Source organism: Conger conger, chromosome 3 (assembly GCF_963514075.1).
Source record: "Conger conger chromosome 3, fConCon1.1, whole genome shotgun sequence".
NCBI lineage: Eukaryota > Metazoa > Chordata > Actinopteri > Anguilliformes > Congridae > Conger > Conger conger.
In genome coordinates this window covers 43,894,092-43,910,793 of record NC_083762.1, presented here as the reverse complement: position 1 = coordinate 43,910,793, position 16,702 = coordinate 43,894,092, and the positions used below count along the sequence as shown (strand labels likewise).

General features: G+C 40.7%; 1 protein-coding gene across 1 annotated transcript in view; it reads left to right on the top strand.

Moving 5' to 3' along the window:
- Positions 1 to 6,575: 6,575 nt before the first annotated feature.
- The window catches only part of agps (alkylglycerone phosphate synthase), a 55,748-nt gene continuing 45,621 nt past the window's right edge, over positions 6,576 to 16,702 (top strand). Inside the window, exons 1-2 of the mRNA XM_061236403.1 lie at positions 6,576 to 6,769; positions 15,468 to 15,557. Of these exons, the coding sequence (XP_061092387.1) occupies positions 6,591 to 6,769; positions 15,468 to 15,557 (269 nt within the window). The 5' untranslated portion in view covers positions 6,576 to 6,590. The remainder of the gene's footprint in view (positions 6,770 to 15,467; positions 15,558 to 16,702) is intronic.

Here is a 16,702-nt window from a genome sequence, read left to right as displayed (position 1 = left end):
TTCTGATCACAAAAAATGACGGAGATTCTATATTTAATTAAACCCTAGCAATCTCTTAACCTCAACATGTGCAGTAGAGGCTGTTTCCCGCTTCACGGCCCCTTACGCTGTCCAGTTCGTTCCTATGGCTCGTCTCCCTTTTCTGTTCTTGCGTACATATTGTAGAAAGCATACTTTTCGATATTGTGCACAAAAGTTTAGTTAACGTTAACATCGCCTTTACGTAACTCTTACAGTAGCTGACAAGAAAAAGCGCTAATTTTATTTCACAGTGTGGGTCTTGAAATTTTTACAAGCAGGACGATCGCCACGTGAAAAGTGTCAGCTAAATAACATCTAATGTAAAAAGTTAAAATGTTAAATCTGCACTGAAATGCAAACAACAATATTAATGTCACTAATAACCATTAATACACTGAGGCAGCTGAAAAGGCCTAATCAGCTGCCAGATTCATTACATTACATTACATTACATTATTGGCATTTGGCAGACGCTCTTATCCAGAGCGACGTACAACAAAGTGCATACCCATAACCAGGGGTAAGTGCGCTGAAAGACCCTAGAGGGAAGTACAATTTCAATTGCATAGCAATTGTATCGCAATTGTATTCCATAGCAATTGTAAGTTAACATAAGCACTGCTGGCAATGGAAGTCTGTGTCAACCGTTGGAAACATCTCAATATTGATTTTGCCTCGGAAACCTCAGATACTCCCTACACAAGCCGTTCTTAAGTAAATGAGGGAATGAGACCAGAGGTTTAGCTGCTGTGAAACACCTTGTTCCTGCACTTTGAGTTCAGAATTGTGAATGGGCAGCCCTCTGGTTTCTGATGGAGCGGGTGCTGAAGAGACGGAAAGCAGACCTGGAAAATGGGTAAAGGGGTGGAATTGTGCGACCAGAAGCTAGCAGCGATGCTATGTCACTTTAAGTAGTAGAAAAAAATAACATTAAGATTTTCGCACAACCAAAAAGAAACACCAGAATATCTTAAGTGCATTTTTGTGTTCTTTGGTTGAGGCTGTTTTAGCCCATTTAGCTTCAAACCAGAGTATATGTTTTTTGTTGGACCTATAGCATAGTGGTTAAGGTGGATGACTGGGACCTGCAAGGTTGGTGGTTCGATCCCTGGTGTAGCCACAATAAGATCCGCACAGCCATTGGGCCTTTGGGTAACAGTCATCTGAGTGTGTCCAATGAGGGGAGCTTTAATAAAATGGCAGGGCATCAGATCTTGATTGACACAAACAGTCCAACAGCAAAGCTCCCACTCAGCCCTGAATGCCGATGATGGACAATTCACAATTCAGTCATCTTTTCTTCAGACTTTTGCCATAGGATGCTAACAAGGGATGTGCGATTTACCCTAGAAACAGTGCCCAGAGATCCACTCTGATTCCACTGAGAGAGCATGGAGAACGGGGGTCCCATAGGAAGTGAGCAGCTCTCTTGCTGAGATCATTCCCACTGGCTGTTCCTGTAAGATCCTGTATCTTTCCCGTCCACCTGCCTGTACACAATACACAGTTGAGCCACTGCATGGCAGGGTTAGACCCAAAGCTATATAATGTAGCTTTTCTGACACTAAAATACTTATCACCCTGGTGAGCTGGATTCTAGCAACACTTTACTACACAGATTCAGACAAGGATATGGGATAGTGGTATGGCATGTATTGAAACAGACTGTTGGACATTTGTGCTGTCATAATAAACACAAATCTTCCATAAACCAGAAACATAATATACAGGTGTATACAACAGGTTAACACAGCAACCTCATTTCTGCATTTATGCAAGTTACCTAGCGACCCTTAGTGGCTGACATTAAAATGCTACATGGTCACTTCGCAGTACCTTACTTTATTATCATTCTCTTTTGCACTACTAAATGTCAGTCTCACAGAGATGAAGAACTGCTTATGTATTTAAAACCAGCTGTGGTGATCTGTAAATAGCTAGCTTACAGATGTTTCACTATTCTGATAATAATTGCAATACCCTATGAGAGCTTGTTTAGGGAAGTAGTCAGTCTCATTATTATAATATTTAATATTATTTCAGTAAACATGCACGAAAAAGGATATTCACGAAGACATACCCTCCGCCACATCCGACTGGTGACACCTGAGTGCTTGTGAAAACCTGGAACAGTGCTACAATTAGGCGGCGTTTGCAATGTTCCTCCCTAATGATATGAGCCTTTTACCACGCGTCCTGACACGTACCTGTTAAGAACTGCACTCTACCTCTACATGTACCTACAGTGCAGCCCACTGTCTGAAATTACACTAAACTGGCCTTTTTTGCTAAGCGCGTCCACGCGTACGCGTTCACGATTGGCAGCTCCACGTCGACATTCTTCCAGCTGCAGAGCGTTGTGCACGGAGCACAGAGAAGCGGGGGGACCTCGGTGTAAGCACCTCACTAACATATCGCGGAATGTCCAAATAAGGTCGATGACTGCACAATTAACAGCCGAAATGCGCATCGTGTCCGTAGCAATAATCTGTTAATAACGCATTTTTTGTCGTTCTTGTATTTATATGGTCTCTTTCCTCTCGTGTTACTGCAGCTGGCCACTGAACTGCTGTCTCATTTCGACCAGGTATGTAGCCTATAGCAAGATTATTTTTTAATGTTAAGTGTTTCTATTGGTTAATACTTGAAGAGTATAATATTTCACACGTACAGGATTAATACATTTTTTGCCTGCATATACGTCCAATACTGGTTCATGGAATATCATGTGGAAACTGGCATTATGTCAGCTTCAAAGATCTAGTTCTATTCCACGACATGAGGAAAGTGTGTATTGTAATAATGCATTAAACATGTTGCAATGTGTATCGTCTTTATATGCCACTTTTGACGCTACCTTTGAAATGTAGCTAGGCTTCATGCAAAAGTTAGGTCAGTGCTTAGTTTGAAAAGTTGCGTAACTAATGAAACTTATTTCGTTTACTCTTACTTGGTTGAAATGTCCATTAAAACGGATCGTTTTCAGGCTGTCTTGAATGCATGACTCTAAATTTGGAAAATTTAGACACGTCAGCTGTTGTACATATCGACTCATTCCAACTGCTAAGTTAACAACCTTGAAGACAGGCAAGGTTGAACTGTAGTATTGACACTTAAAAATGGAAGGAATGTGTCTGTATTTTCGTTTTTAGTTTTCTTTGGTTTTACTTTAATGGTTTTTTTTTCCTCCAAATTGAACTTTCCAGCTGTCCAAATCTTAACAGCCTTCTGTCAAAAAACTGCCATTTTGTTACAGGCCTCAGTGTTGGTAGGCTACATATTGATACACAGGGTTAATATTTTATGTCAAAAAAATACTTGGTGTTTATGAATTCGTAACATATTTGTTTACTTTCCCATATTAATTTATTCCAAATGCACTTTACTGTAACACTGCCTGTAATTTAGGCAGAGCGATAGCAGCTTGAATGCACACTTTGACCTAACTTTTATTTAAATAGAAAAACGCACATTTTAAAAAAGGAATTTGATGCTCACAGTTCATTTTGTGTTTTCTCTCTAAGGTCGTCACTGGTAGGATGGCAAGAAGTTTCACTGTGGAAGGACACGTGGTCGTGCTGTGGCTTTCCAAGTAAAGTTCTGTAATACACTTAGACTCTAATTGTTTGCAGTCAGTGCATTACAGAACTTTGTTTTGGGAGTTAATGCTCTTGGTTGATGGAAACTTACAGCGTCTCATGAAGAACGGGTGGCAGTGCCAATATATGTCACCACCAGGTTTCACTCCTATCATGGTTTTTCATCCACTTTAAAAACTGCATTGAAATAAACCTGTTAAAAACATTATATTTGGTGGTATTACATTTGTTTCATTTTTTTGCAATACCAAAATGTGTGTTCAATATAACCTGGTGAACAGTATACAGTTACCTGTGGTAAAATGTACATTTAGGATAGAGTTTCAGGGCTTTTATTTCAGCCTATATTCGATGTGAAACGTCCATTGTCCGTTGAATTAAGCATTTGGTTCAGCTTTGTATGACAGCACGGAAAGTACAGTTCTGGAGGGTAGCAGCATTTCCCAGCTACAGGTATGGTGACGCATGGAGACCTGTGAACTGTTCCCTGTGCCACGCCTAAATCTTTGTCACACGATTCAGGAGAGGTGGGGCAGAGGTAAACCTGAACAGCTGGTCTTGACTTGGGGTATTCAGGCCTGACAAATTTCAGTTTATATAGGTCACCTCTGCATTAATTATGAAGCCAAGTTATCACACATTGAGGCACTCACTAGAGTACCTAACCATCCAATATGTGAATGATTTCATGATTACAGGTGTTCATCATTAGGGACAGCTGTTTTTTTTAAAGTCAGTTTATTTTTTATTTTTTTGGGCTTTATTCTTTATGATTAAGTGGAAAGGGCTATATTTACCAAGCCCGAGGAAGCAATAATAGAAGTTATTTGATTTGGAAGGTGTAAAAATGTGTGCATTGTCAGAAAACCGAAAGTTCTGGGAACATTAAGTCCAATGAAACAGTAAGAATATACTTTTGGCCAGGTGTTATTTGAAAATTGTTAAAATGCAGGCCTCCCCCGGCTGACAATAAAGAACCTTTTTACAAACAAACAAAATAAGCAAATACATAATTAACATTTGTAGCATCAAGTGTGTAGTTGGTATATAATTGATTGATGTGATGACAGTGGTGTGAATATAACCAAATACTAATATTAGCATTTTCCAAAACTATCTTTCTCTTCAGTTCAGTTTTAGTTTATGGCCTGATCATAAATGTAGTGCGGTCATGATTTATGTCATAAACATTCATGATAAAACAGATGAGTACAGAGAAAGGAGAGCCCTACTGTAATATTACTTTACAATATCAAACAATTTGTACCTCATTATTAGGATCATTATTCTCTTACCACTAAATCACTAAAGCTTATACTGACTGAATTTTTACTTTGACATCAACCAAAAGCTTATCAAATGAATATACACGATGAAAAGCTGGATACATATGCCAGTCATCATCATCATCATAACAGGGAATATGATTCATTTGGCAAGGCATAAACAATGTTAATTAATTGATTCTCAGATGAAGTAAGGGGTTTCTAATATTGTTTCCAAACTCTGAAAGGTTGTACTGATGATACCTGGAACAGTGCTCCCTTTTCAAAGTTGGTAGTCAGCTTGCGGATTGATGTCACAGGCTAACTTGCAGCTATACACAAGGTACTTCACCCATTATCAAACCCGCTTATGGCTGGTCAGGGTTACAGGGGTTGATGGAGCCTATGCCACTATGCATTGGTGCATTGGACAAGAGGCAGGAATATGCACTAGACAGCCCACCAATCCATGGCAGTAGGGTATTTAGAACTTGCTTTATTTTCCTACCATTTTTCATCTCAAGGACCACAAAAATTACCATCCTGTGGCAATGTGCCCCTCAATAAACTGGTGAACTTTTATCTTCTTCATCAAACATCCACAAACTGGCTGTGATTGACTAGCTACTTGGTACACTAGCACATGGAAATTGTCTAAATTCTTATCATGTCACTAGTGATGGATTGGCAGGGTGAGTCACATCTACCTGTATTAATGGGAGTGAAGATGCTTTGTTTTGATTTTTTTTTTTGTAATCCATGCACACAGGGGCACACACATCTTTGATAAGTCTTACCCCTTTTGTATGTATGGCCTTTTGTGGACACATACACTTATTAGGTAGACCTGTACACCAGCTTGTTAATGCAAATGTAAGTATTTATACTTAATCAGCCAATCATGTGGCAGCAACTAAATGCATAAAAGTATGCAGGTGTGGTGAAGAGGTTCAGTTGTTTTTCAGACCAATTGTCAGAATATGGAAAAAATATGATCTGAGTGACTTTGACTGTGGGATGATTGTTGGTGCCAGACAGGGTGGTTTGAGTATCTCAGAAATGGTTGATCTTCTGGGACTTTCACACACAAGTCTCTAGAGTTTGCAGAGAATGGTGCGAAAACCAAAAAAACATCCAGTGAGCAGCAGTTCTGAAGGCAGAAATGCATTGGTAATGAGACAGGTCAGAGGAAAGGGGCCAGACTGGTCAAAGCTGACCTGAAGGTGAGAGATTCGCAAATAACTACACATTACAATACTGGTATGCAGAACACACAAAGCTGTAAAAACTCAAAGTGGATAGGCTACAGCAGCTAGAACCAGCTTGAAATACCAGCTACCAGCTCTTTGAAAACCTAGCTTGAGGTGTGTTTTTCAGCAGGGACTACTACACACACACGTTTGTCATGCATTACAATGCTTACAATGCTACAATCTGACACGTTTCATTGGTTCAAAACAATAATAACAGTTGCTTCTGCTCAGTTTGATTCACGATATCGCAATACTGATTTACTTTCCTTGCTAGCTAAAATTAGCTACCACAAGCAAGTTTTTCCAGGTGAGACGCCTTTAATATCCCTGTAGGGGAAATATTACAAATATGTTTGGTACAGTGCATGCTGGGAGGTGTAGCGCTACCTCATATCCTACCATCAGCGCGCTGACCTCTGACAGCTCCTTCCCTTGCGAAACACGGAAGCAGCATGGCGTCGAACTATAACAGCTCCGAGAGGCAGCGAATTGCACAGCAAAGATTGAAAATCATTGCCGGCCATTTACAGAAAGATGGAGACGGACAACCGGTACGGATATTTGCAAACGACTGCAAAGCCGAAGCAACTGACAGACGTTCTTCCGTTGCAAGATCTATGCCTAAAAGGAGGTGGGTGGCTACGAGAGACGGGAAGCGTATGTTAGTTCCTTAACTGTTATAATGGTACTGCTAGCGACCACTGGTTAGGTGACAGTGGCAACTGTGCTTTCATATTCGTAAACGATACATGTTCTTAGGGTTTGTATATATACTCTAAACTAAGCTTTTGAAATCAGTGAAATATTTTGTTTTGGCAGCGATCTCGAAAATTCAGACAGTGGTCTTCGAACAATGAATGTGTTCATTCATTTCCGAAGTGGGTGCGGTGGGGGACTTACAGTTAGCTAGATTCCTTATTGCAGATGGAGCTACTGGGATATTGGAAATGTGTCACAACTTGCCGGATTGCGTTGAAATCGCGGCTTTTCAGGTGGTGAATAGAGTTTAGATCAAGAAAGCTCATGCGACAAACATTTAACCTAACGTCGCCTCTGCCTGCTATATATTGGTAACGTAGACTCCGGAACAGAACACGGGCAAGCGGCCGCTTCCACCAGAAGTTAACGTCCATTCAATTGTAGTTTTTCTCCTGAAGAATGTGGTTTATGATTATGTTTACTTATTGGCTATCCCACTAAAACACTTTGATTGATGTGAATTTCACCAATAATGATAGAGAAAACAACAAATAACTGTGCAGAATCTCTGTGTTCAGAAGATCGTGTTAGCTCACGATGTTCCGAACAGCACCCGAAGCACTGCTACTCCATTTCGCACTCAGTTATGTCTTCATCTGTTTTATCTTAACCTCGCTTAAAAACTGGAACCGTCTATATAAAACGATGTGTGTACGTGCGTGAACAATTTTACAAGAAACACTTTTGGCACAGTCGTATGAGCCTGCCCGGTTGGTACCGTTAGCTTCCCCACCACACTGTCACAGGGGAGCACCATTACCGTGTCACTGTATGCTGAGACCGATCGCTTACGTGTCTCGTACAAAGTTTGTATGAAAACGGAAGGAACTATGATTTCCAAACACACAAATACCAAAGCTGATGTGGAAATACTATCTGATTTATTCGTCATTAAAGTGGCACTGTTCGATACACCGTGAGTTTCCGTTAGTTTGCTATTGCTAATTGTTGGAGTTTTGCTTTCACATTCCTCTGGACATATGTCATAAACTAGGCGTTGAACTGGGTACTTTCACTTGCGCTAATATAGCATTTTGCTATGCGGTTGCGCAACTATTTTATGGACATTTGTAGCTACGATTTTACCAGCTTTCTGCATAGTTTGGTGTTCGGTTACTCTGAAGATGGTTCTTTTAGGGCATTGCCGGAATGTTATAGGCTTCATTAAAAATGGTTGAGTAACTAGCCCAGATAGTTCGCTAAATATAGAATCAGGTGGAAATGAATGAATGATTCATGTAGAAAATTCTGTAGAGAGCATACAATATTTCTAAGTTTGTACTAGATGTGCTGTAGCTCAATGGCTCAAAGACATGTCTGTTATTCAGTGAAATACCAGTAGTTCTCATTTCAATCTTTGCAATCGTTACAGGAATGCCAAAAATGCATACCAAACCTTATGCATACTGTGGAATAGACTAGTATTTTGACAGAAATGCTATTTAAACTACAATGCTTGCTGACAGAATATGTGACATGTCGGATATTTTTTTTATTGTAATCACATTTTCTCATGAGAAATCATTGTCAATAATTTGAGTTATGCGGGAAAAGTTGCCATTAAACCTGAGATCTGATTGGTTAAGACGTTTGGTGGCCTGATTGTTGAATCCTTATGTGGAAACCTAGAACTGTGCATTGTGTTCTACTGACACCTAGCGTCAGGCATGTGTGAAACAACCCCTCAATGCCACTGAACTGCACTCACCTTCAATAAATTTCGATTTATCATGAAAATAAGTATTCCAGAATATAACAGGTACAGTGTGGGTGTACTGACATTTAGAGATTAGCAGTTTGGCGCCAATAAAGCTCTCGTAAACCAAACGCATGGGTTGTATAGAGTGACAGATATGCGCATTTCTCTTATCTGAGTTGTTTGCTTGCACTCAAGAAATTATTAGACAAGTTAGTTTTTTCCTTCACTCAATTTCATATAGCTTTGAGTCTTTAAAGCCTAAATTGTTTTGGGAATATCAAGATCTGCTGTACTGATTGAGTAGATAAAAAAACTCATATTTTATGCAAAATTAAATGGAAATAAAAAAATAAAAAAATGTGTAGAACTGGACCAAACTGTTCCAACACTATAAATTGGAACAGTTTGTGCATTTATGTAGTGTGGGAACCTTGTTGGATCTGGCAGACTGCCTCTGACAGTCACACCTATGATTGTGGGCTTTCTGGGTGGAGAAAACCAACGCAATAATCTACGTTGACCCCTCAGGTATACAGAGCCAAGTCACAAAGTTTGCTAATATAAATGAACACACACTGTTCTGCTTGCATAGTGCAGAACACAGAGATATTACCAAGAATGGTAAAAAATAAATATTTGCCCTTTTGATGCTGCTTATGTGCTTGCCTAAATATATTGTAAATTGTATTCATTAAAATATTCCTTTTATTCATATTTATTTATGTACCTTTTAGGGTGAAATTATTCATATGACCATTAGTCTTTCATGGAAGCACTCTTCGGAAAGCTCTGGAGCAGATGAAGATAATCTGGTCCCTGGATTAGGGCCTATATTTGGCCTATAAATGACCAAATGGGTCACTTCAGATTTAGAACCTATCATGTGCAGTGACTGGTGGGGGTTACACTAGCGTTCATTCCATAGCGTTAATGAAGTCAGCCTACACCAATGTGCCCTCTTACTGTTGGGCAAGCGGAGCTTAACTTTATATAATTCATGGTGCTCAAGTTGCCAATGGATATTCTTCTGGGGGGCGACATGGCTCAGGCAGTAAGAGCAGTCGTCTGGCAGTCAGAGGGCTGCCGGTTCGATCCCCCGCCCGGGCTGTGTCGAAGTGTCCCTGAGCAAGACACCTAACCCCCAAATGCTCCTGACGAGCCGGTCGGGGCCTTCCATGGCAGCCAATCGCCGTCGGTGAGTGTGTGTATGAATGGGTGAATGGAGAAGCATCAATTGTACAGTGCTTTGGATAAAGGCGCTATATAAATGCCTGCCATTTTTGCCATGCCTGCCATTCTTTTCAAGTAGCCTCCTGTAATTTATCTGTTATAATTCATTTTTTACCTTCAAATCAGTATATTCTAATGAGAAGCAGTTTTGTTGTTGTCATGGATAATAAACATGTCTTTCTTTAAGAACTTACTTTCTCCCCCAATTTGGGATGCGGGCCCCTTCCCTCTCCAGTTTGGGAGGAGGCACGGTAGCATTATTGTTCGGCAAAATGGCTAAATCGGCGGCGTTTCTTTTTCCCTCTACAGTCCACCAGCTGAGCTGTGCAGTTTCTGTGTCGGAGGTTCATGGTTCTGGTGTATTGCAGGCTGCTGCCTGATTGGTCGGAACAGGCGTCACTCGGTAATGAGGCAGGGAATTCCCTGGTGACTGAAAATCTTAGGCACGATTATGGATCATGTTTTGCCACTTTGGATTGACCAGGTGATTACTATGCTATTGGGTAAAAACCTCAGTTTATTTGTATGCCAGTTTATTATTAAGTGGAGGATGTTGTATTGTCAGATGTTTAGATAGACTTTCAGTGCTCCTGAAGCTATTTATATTTAGTTCAAAAGTGAACAAGTGGTACAATTTTTAACAGTACCACACAATACATAAAAAAATTGCCTTGCAGCAAGTTTCTCCTGTCTGGAACATTGTTCTGTTTTATTCCATTTTTGGTTAATGGGGTCCCTTCTGAGTGTAATTTTATTGTTTGAAGAAACTGTTCAGAACACTAGGAGCGTGAGTGTTGTATGTATGGGCTGGAGCTACCTTGAGAAACATTTGAAGGTCAAACTACAAAAAGGGAAAAAAAAATCCCTTGACGACAGGCCGGTTTGATTTAGTGTTGTTAATCGCCAGCCGTGCTCTGTGGGAGGGATCTGACTTTTTAAAGAGCTGAGTGGGTCTGGCAGTGGGTGGGCGAGATTGGCTCGGATTGGAGCCACTGTAAATTGTGCTGCTTCAGGTATGATGTAGGTTCGCTTGGCGAAAAGACTCGAGACAAGATTGATGGGTTACTGAAAGCTGGTGTGTGTGTGTGTGTGTGTGTGTGTGTGTGTGTGTGTGTGTGTGTGTGTGTGTGTGTGTGTGTGTGAGAGAGAGTGTGTGTGAGAGAGAGTGTGAGGAGGGAGAGACTGAGATACTCCTTCACTGATGAAAACAATAGGGGGGCTTTTCTCTTGCATCCAGGCCTTGTTCACTGACAGACACTATGAAGAAGAGACAGGGCCATTGTGTGCTGGAGCACTGTGTGCCACTGCCCACAATAAGCCATACCCCAATGCAAAAGAGATGATTACCACACCCCCTGCTATTGACCTTACAATCTTACCCATCACTGACTCACCATCTGAAGGCCTCTGAAAATAATTATTCCCCCTTGCAATTAACCTGCTGCACGCGTGCACCAAACGGTTCTGTTGAACGGTGTGTCCCGGGTTATTTGCCTCACCTCTTGCGCATCTAGTTCCTCTCAGTGTGCTGAGACTGCTTGCTGTATGGAAGTGGTGGTCCTTGTAGTTTTTGTCTCTCAAATTATCCACCATCTTGAATGTCTGTCCGAACTCAGTATTCAGTGAGCATTTCATGCTTTGTGCTCAAATTAACAGCGTGTATTATAAAGTGATCCATTCAATTTAAATTATTTGAACAGCAATAAAATCAGCGGGCAATTTAAAGGCTGACTGCCAGATTCTATAAAATGAGTGTTAAGATGGAGAGAGTGCAAGGGCTTATATTTATTTAAGCGAATGTATTAAAGACTGCAGTCAAGTCATCGTTTAATTATATTTATGTTGTATATAAATAAGCAAAGAAACAAATGCTGTAATACCAAGCCTGTTTTATTCAATAAATATTTCATCATTTTCTAAATATTCTTATAATACCCTCTACAAGTAAGAATGAATTTATTGAACAACCATCATGGAATTTTATTTTTTAACCAATCTGTGATATAACTGTTTAGTGCAGCAGTTCTCAAACTCGATCCTGGGGACCCCTGGATCAAGGGGGGCATCGGAATATCGTTTTAACCACAATATTCCAATAATTCCATATTCACATTGTATGTATTGTGCTGTATTGCAAACTTTTTCCAGAAATAAATGTAAAAACTGATCAAATTAGTGAAAACAATCAGTAGGCACCTAACCATTAACTACTGACCATTTGCTAGATAAGAATTCAAAGACAAGGCAAATGATGATGAACCAAACCTGCATTGTGATAATGGAAAGTAAAAGAATAAAAAAAAAAGGACTGAGTTTGAAGACCACGGGCTTAGCGATCTGCTAGTCAGAAGTGAACTTGAAGTGAACATCCACACATTATCTACAGGCCATGTCAGCCGTCAAGCTTTTGCTTTCATAAACTACATAGTTTACATGAAAAGAAAATGTAATTGTTTATACATCTGAAATATGTATGTATACACACTCATTTTATTAGGAACACCTGTACACCTACTTATTCATGCAATCATCTAATCAGCCTATCGTGTGGCAGCAGTGCAGAACATCATGCAGATACAGGTCAGGAGCCTCAGTTAATGTTCACATCAACCATCAGAATGGGGAAAAATTTGATCTCAGTGATTTTGACCATGACATGATTGTTGGTGCCAGACTGCTGATCTCCTGGGATTTTCACGCACAACAGTCTCCAGAGTAGTGGTCTCCAACCCTGGTCCTGGAGAGCTACTGGGTCTGCTGGTTTTTGTCTTCACCTTAAAATCAGCAACCTGTTGAGAACAAAGTAACCAGTTGAGGTCAGTTAATAGTGTAATCAACTGCTCAAATTGATTAATTAAGTAAGTAACAATGAAAACCAGCAGACCCTGTAGCTCTCCAGGACCAGGGTTGGAGACCACTGCTGTAGAGTTTACTCAGAATGGTCAGCCAGAAACATCCAGAGCGACAGTTCTGTGGACGGAAACGGCTTGTTGATGAGAGAGAATGGCCGAGGTGACAGAAGGGCTACAGTAACACAGATAACCACCCTGTACAATTTTGGTGAGCAGAAAAGCATCTCAGAATGCACAACACATCGATCCTTGAGGCGGATGGTGTACAACAGCAAAAGAACAGACAGCTGAGAATGCAGTGGGCACAGGCTCACCAATGCTGGACATTTGAGGACTGGAGAAATGTGGCCTGGTCTGATGAATCTCAATATCTGCTGAGGCATACAGATGGTAGGGTCAGAATTAGATGCCAACAGTATGAATCCATGGACCCAACCTGCCTTGTGTCAACAGTCCAGGCTGGTGGCGGTGGGGTAATGGTGTGGGGAATGGTTTCTTGGCACACTTTGGGCCCATTAATACCAATCAATCATCGCTCGAATGCCACAGCCTATTTGAGTATTGTCCCTGACCATGTGCATCCCTTCATGGCCACAATGTATCTTCTAACGGCGCCAGCATGATAATGCACCATGTCACAAAGCAACAGTCTCAAACTGGTTTCATGAAAATAACAATGAGTTCAGTGTTCTTCAGTGGCCTTCCCAGTCATCGGATATGAATCCAGTAGAACACCTTTAGGATGTGGTGAACAGGAGAGATTTGAAACATGAATATGCAGCTGACATATTGCTTGATGAATCCATGTCAACATGGAACAGAATCTCAAAGGAATGTTTTCAACATCTTGTGGAATCCATGCCATTTTTTGTATACTTTTAATCTAAACCTCATGATAGCCAGGCGTCAGGACTGCTTATGTTTGGCGCTGCTTCAATATGCAACAAAGTCTGCTGTATCCCTGTCTTCTTCTTTTTTTAATTCCCGGGGTAATTAACACTTTATTTTTGGAAGGTGTTCATCACTGTCTCTCGCTGCTGTTTCAGTGTCCTCTTCCGTGCGCGGGTTGAATTATGGTGAGGCATCAGGGTTCAAAATCCCGTCCGCTGGATGAAAAAGATGGAGAGTTATGTGGCCCTATAACTTATTCCCATTGCCGGGAAGGAGTGTTCAAGGGCGGCTGGTGTGATTTAACATGGTAATAGTGAACCGCCGCATTAATCTCCATTTAATAATTCATAAAGAGAACATCAAGCCGCATTAACGTGCACATGCAAATGCTGAAACGCTCAGTATTTAAAGCACCCGGCTCGATTTGAGTAAAGTGTTCTGTCATAGATGATATCGCGTATCGCCCTGTGGATTTGCATTAATTCTCTGGGCACAGATATTGTTCTGTTTTAGAGGCTATATGAAACCGTATTCATTTGCTTTCATTTGTTCTATTGTTCTGTAAAATATCAGTTTGTATATATATCAAATATCACAGTTTGTGCTCTAAAGCGATTGTTTTGTGTTTATGGCCTTAGGGCTGGGTTGAATGCATGAATGGCTGAGAAGTGCTTCTTTGGGAGGTCTCCCTGTGTGACTCTCTCAGAAATAGCTTCTTTTAATGGCAGAATCTGCCTGCAACAGTAGATTTAAAGTGTGAGCACTTGAAGTGTGAGTCATACTTGCATCACAAGGGTTCCCGCAGTGGTGAAAAGTTTTACCACTGACCAGTGCCACAGGTTGTGTTCTGGCTATGCCCAAGAAGAATCCCTGGTTGTGGAAATTTTGTAGCACACTGGCTAATTGAGCTGATTGTGGTTTTTCAAGCTCGGCCTTGCACCTATTTGCATACAAAGTTTCTGGAAGTTTTACAGTGAAGCAAGTCTCCTGGCTCCTCCTAATTCTTGGCTATCAAGGTCACTAATGCTGCTATGGAAACGCTGCCACAGTGAACAGAGCTGCCCTTACAGAAATAGCCTATATACTAATGTCGTGTAATATACAATATAGTGCCATTTGTTCTGAAAACGAAGTTACAAATTATCTATTATTATTATTTTATAGCCTACTTCCGTATTTTATGTTATGATAAATTGTAACTGTTGTTTACTTTGTGAGTGCGAGCTAAGTTTGTGGTGTCATTTTCTTCACAAAGAAAATGACACCACAAACTTAGCTCTCACTTTCTGCTTCCTTACCATATTCATTATTTTCTGAACTTTTTAATTACCTTTACTTTCTTTTTGCTCCAGCCTGTTCACTGCACTGTGTGTGACTTCAGTATCTCCCAGGGTAAATGAGAAGTCCGCCAGCTCACAACTTCTTTGGGAGAATTTATTAACTTCAATTATGTTAATATGCATGGAAAGGCAGCCTACTAGTAATTCCAATTCAGAAACTCCCCCCTACTTATCTAATCAAGGGAGAACTGACTGAAAGTCGCCCAGCAGAAATTACAAATAATCTCAAGCAATCACATTTTTTGTAAACCGTGTTTATCTGGGAAGTTCCCAGGCTTTGACGCTTGACCGCTTCGATTTGAAATACAGACCTTACACAACAGTGACTTTACAGCAGCATTGCTCTTGATATTAGATGCTTGATATAAGATGCAATTAAACAAAGCTATTCATGTGAATATAATTCTTTGTGTTTTCTTTACCTTATTAGCATTTTATTTTTAAATGGAGAACTTTATCAATTAGGCCATCATTTGAGCTAGTTAAAATTATGATAATTTCAGTATATTTTCAGCACATTCAGTTTGTTTATGGATAATGTTTGTTTTGCATTTGCAGGCAGGAGATTATGAAATGGAACGGCTGGGGCTACAGTGATTCCAGGTTTCTCTTCAATAAGAAAGGCCAGGCGGAATTCACTGGAAAAAGGTAAGGTTTGTCTCAGCATGCTAACTGGCATTTAACTGACCACGCCCGTCTTCCTGGCATGCATTAACTACAGAGTTTCCTAACATACAGTGTTAATCTCGTCTCAAATGATCTGCACTGCGTAGTATGACCATGTACTGTACGTGAAGGGCCCTCACTATTCATTCCTACGGGCAATTTAGATGCGTGGCCTAACCTATATGTTTGGACAGTGAGAGGAAACTGGAATACCTGGAGGAAACCTCTGCTGATACAGGGAGAACATGCAAACACCACACAGAAAGGCTAATTGTTATTATCACCCTGTCTGGCCATATCGCGGATACCTGGTCAACGTCGCTTTTATGCAATTATACAGTTAAACAGGTAGTTCCAACCTCGCATTGTGATTGGCTGAGAGTCGTTCAAAGGACTGACATTATTAGAAGTTAAGTCACTCCTAACTTGGTGTAACCAACCCGCTATGTTTATGTTTGGTTGATTCCTTGTATCGGGGATACTTAACCTAGCAACAATTCAGAAGAGCTCCTTTCTGTCGTTAACGTGGCATAAGTTTGAACCTGAGATACCGCATCATTCTTTTAGGTTTTTTTAATATATATATATTTATATATATTTATATATATATATATATATATATATATATATATATATAAAAAATGTTGGCAAAATTGTTGTATAATTGCAATAATACACTCACAGTCGTGCCTGGCCTTAGGCCTCGTGCCTGCAGACAATACTATATAATAACTAAACCCTTCCTCCCTGGGCGGAGCTATGTATGCCAATCATGCGCTGCTGCACACCACTGGCACAGTCAGGGTTCTATTCAGGACCACCAAACGCGTAAGTGCGCTAAGGGCAAAGGTTCTAGCAGGACACGCCATCCACCAGCCACCCAAAATGGGGCAGTCCAAACCATTCCACAGGGGAGGTTAACAAGATGCAGCATTCATTGAGTTCACCAGCCTGCTTCCAATAACGCATGGAATGGCTCGAACTGCCTTGCTCTGGGTGTGCAAATTCCAAGCCCCCATCTTTTGCCGCTCCCAGTCACAATGCCTGTCTGTACTGGCTCCTCAATAGTGGAACAAACTCCCCACGGTAGTCAGGACACCAGTGTTTCATTCCTTCTAACACAGACT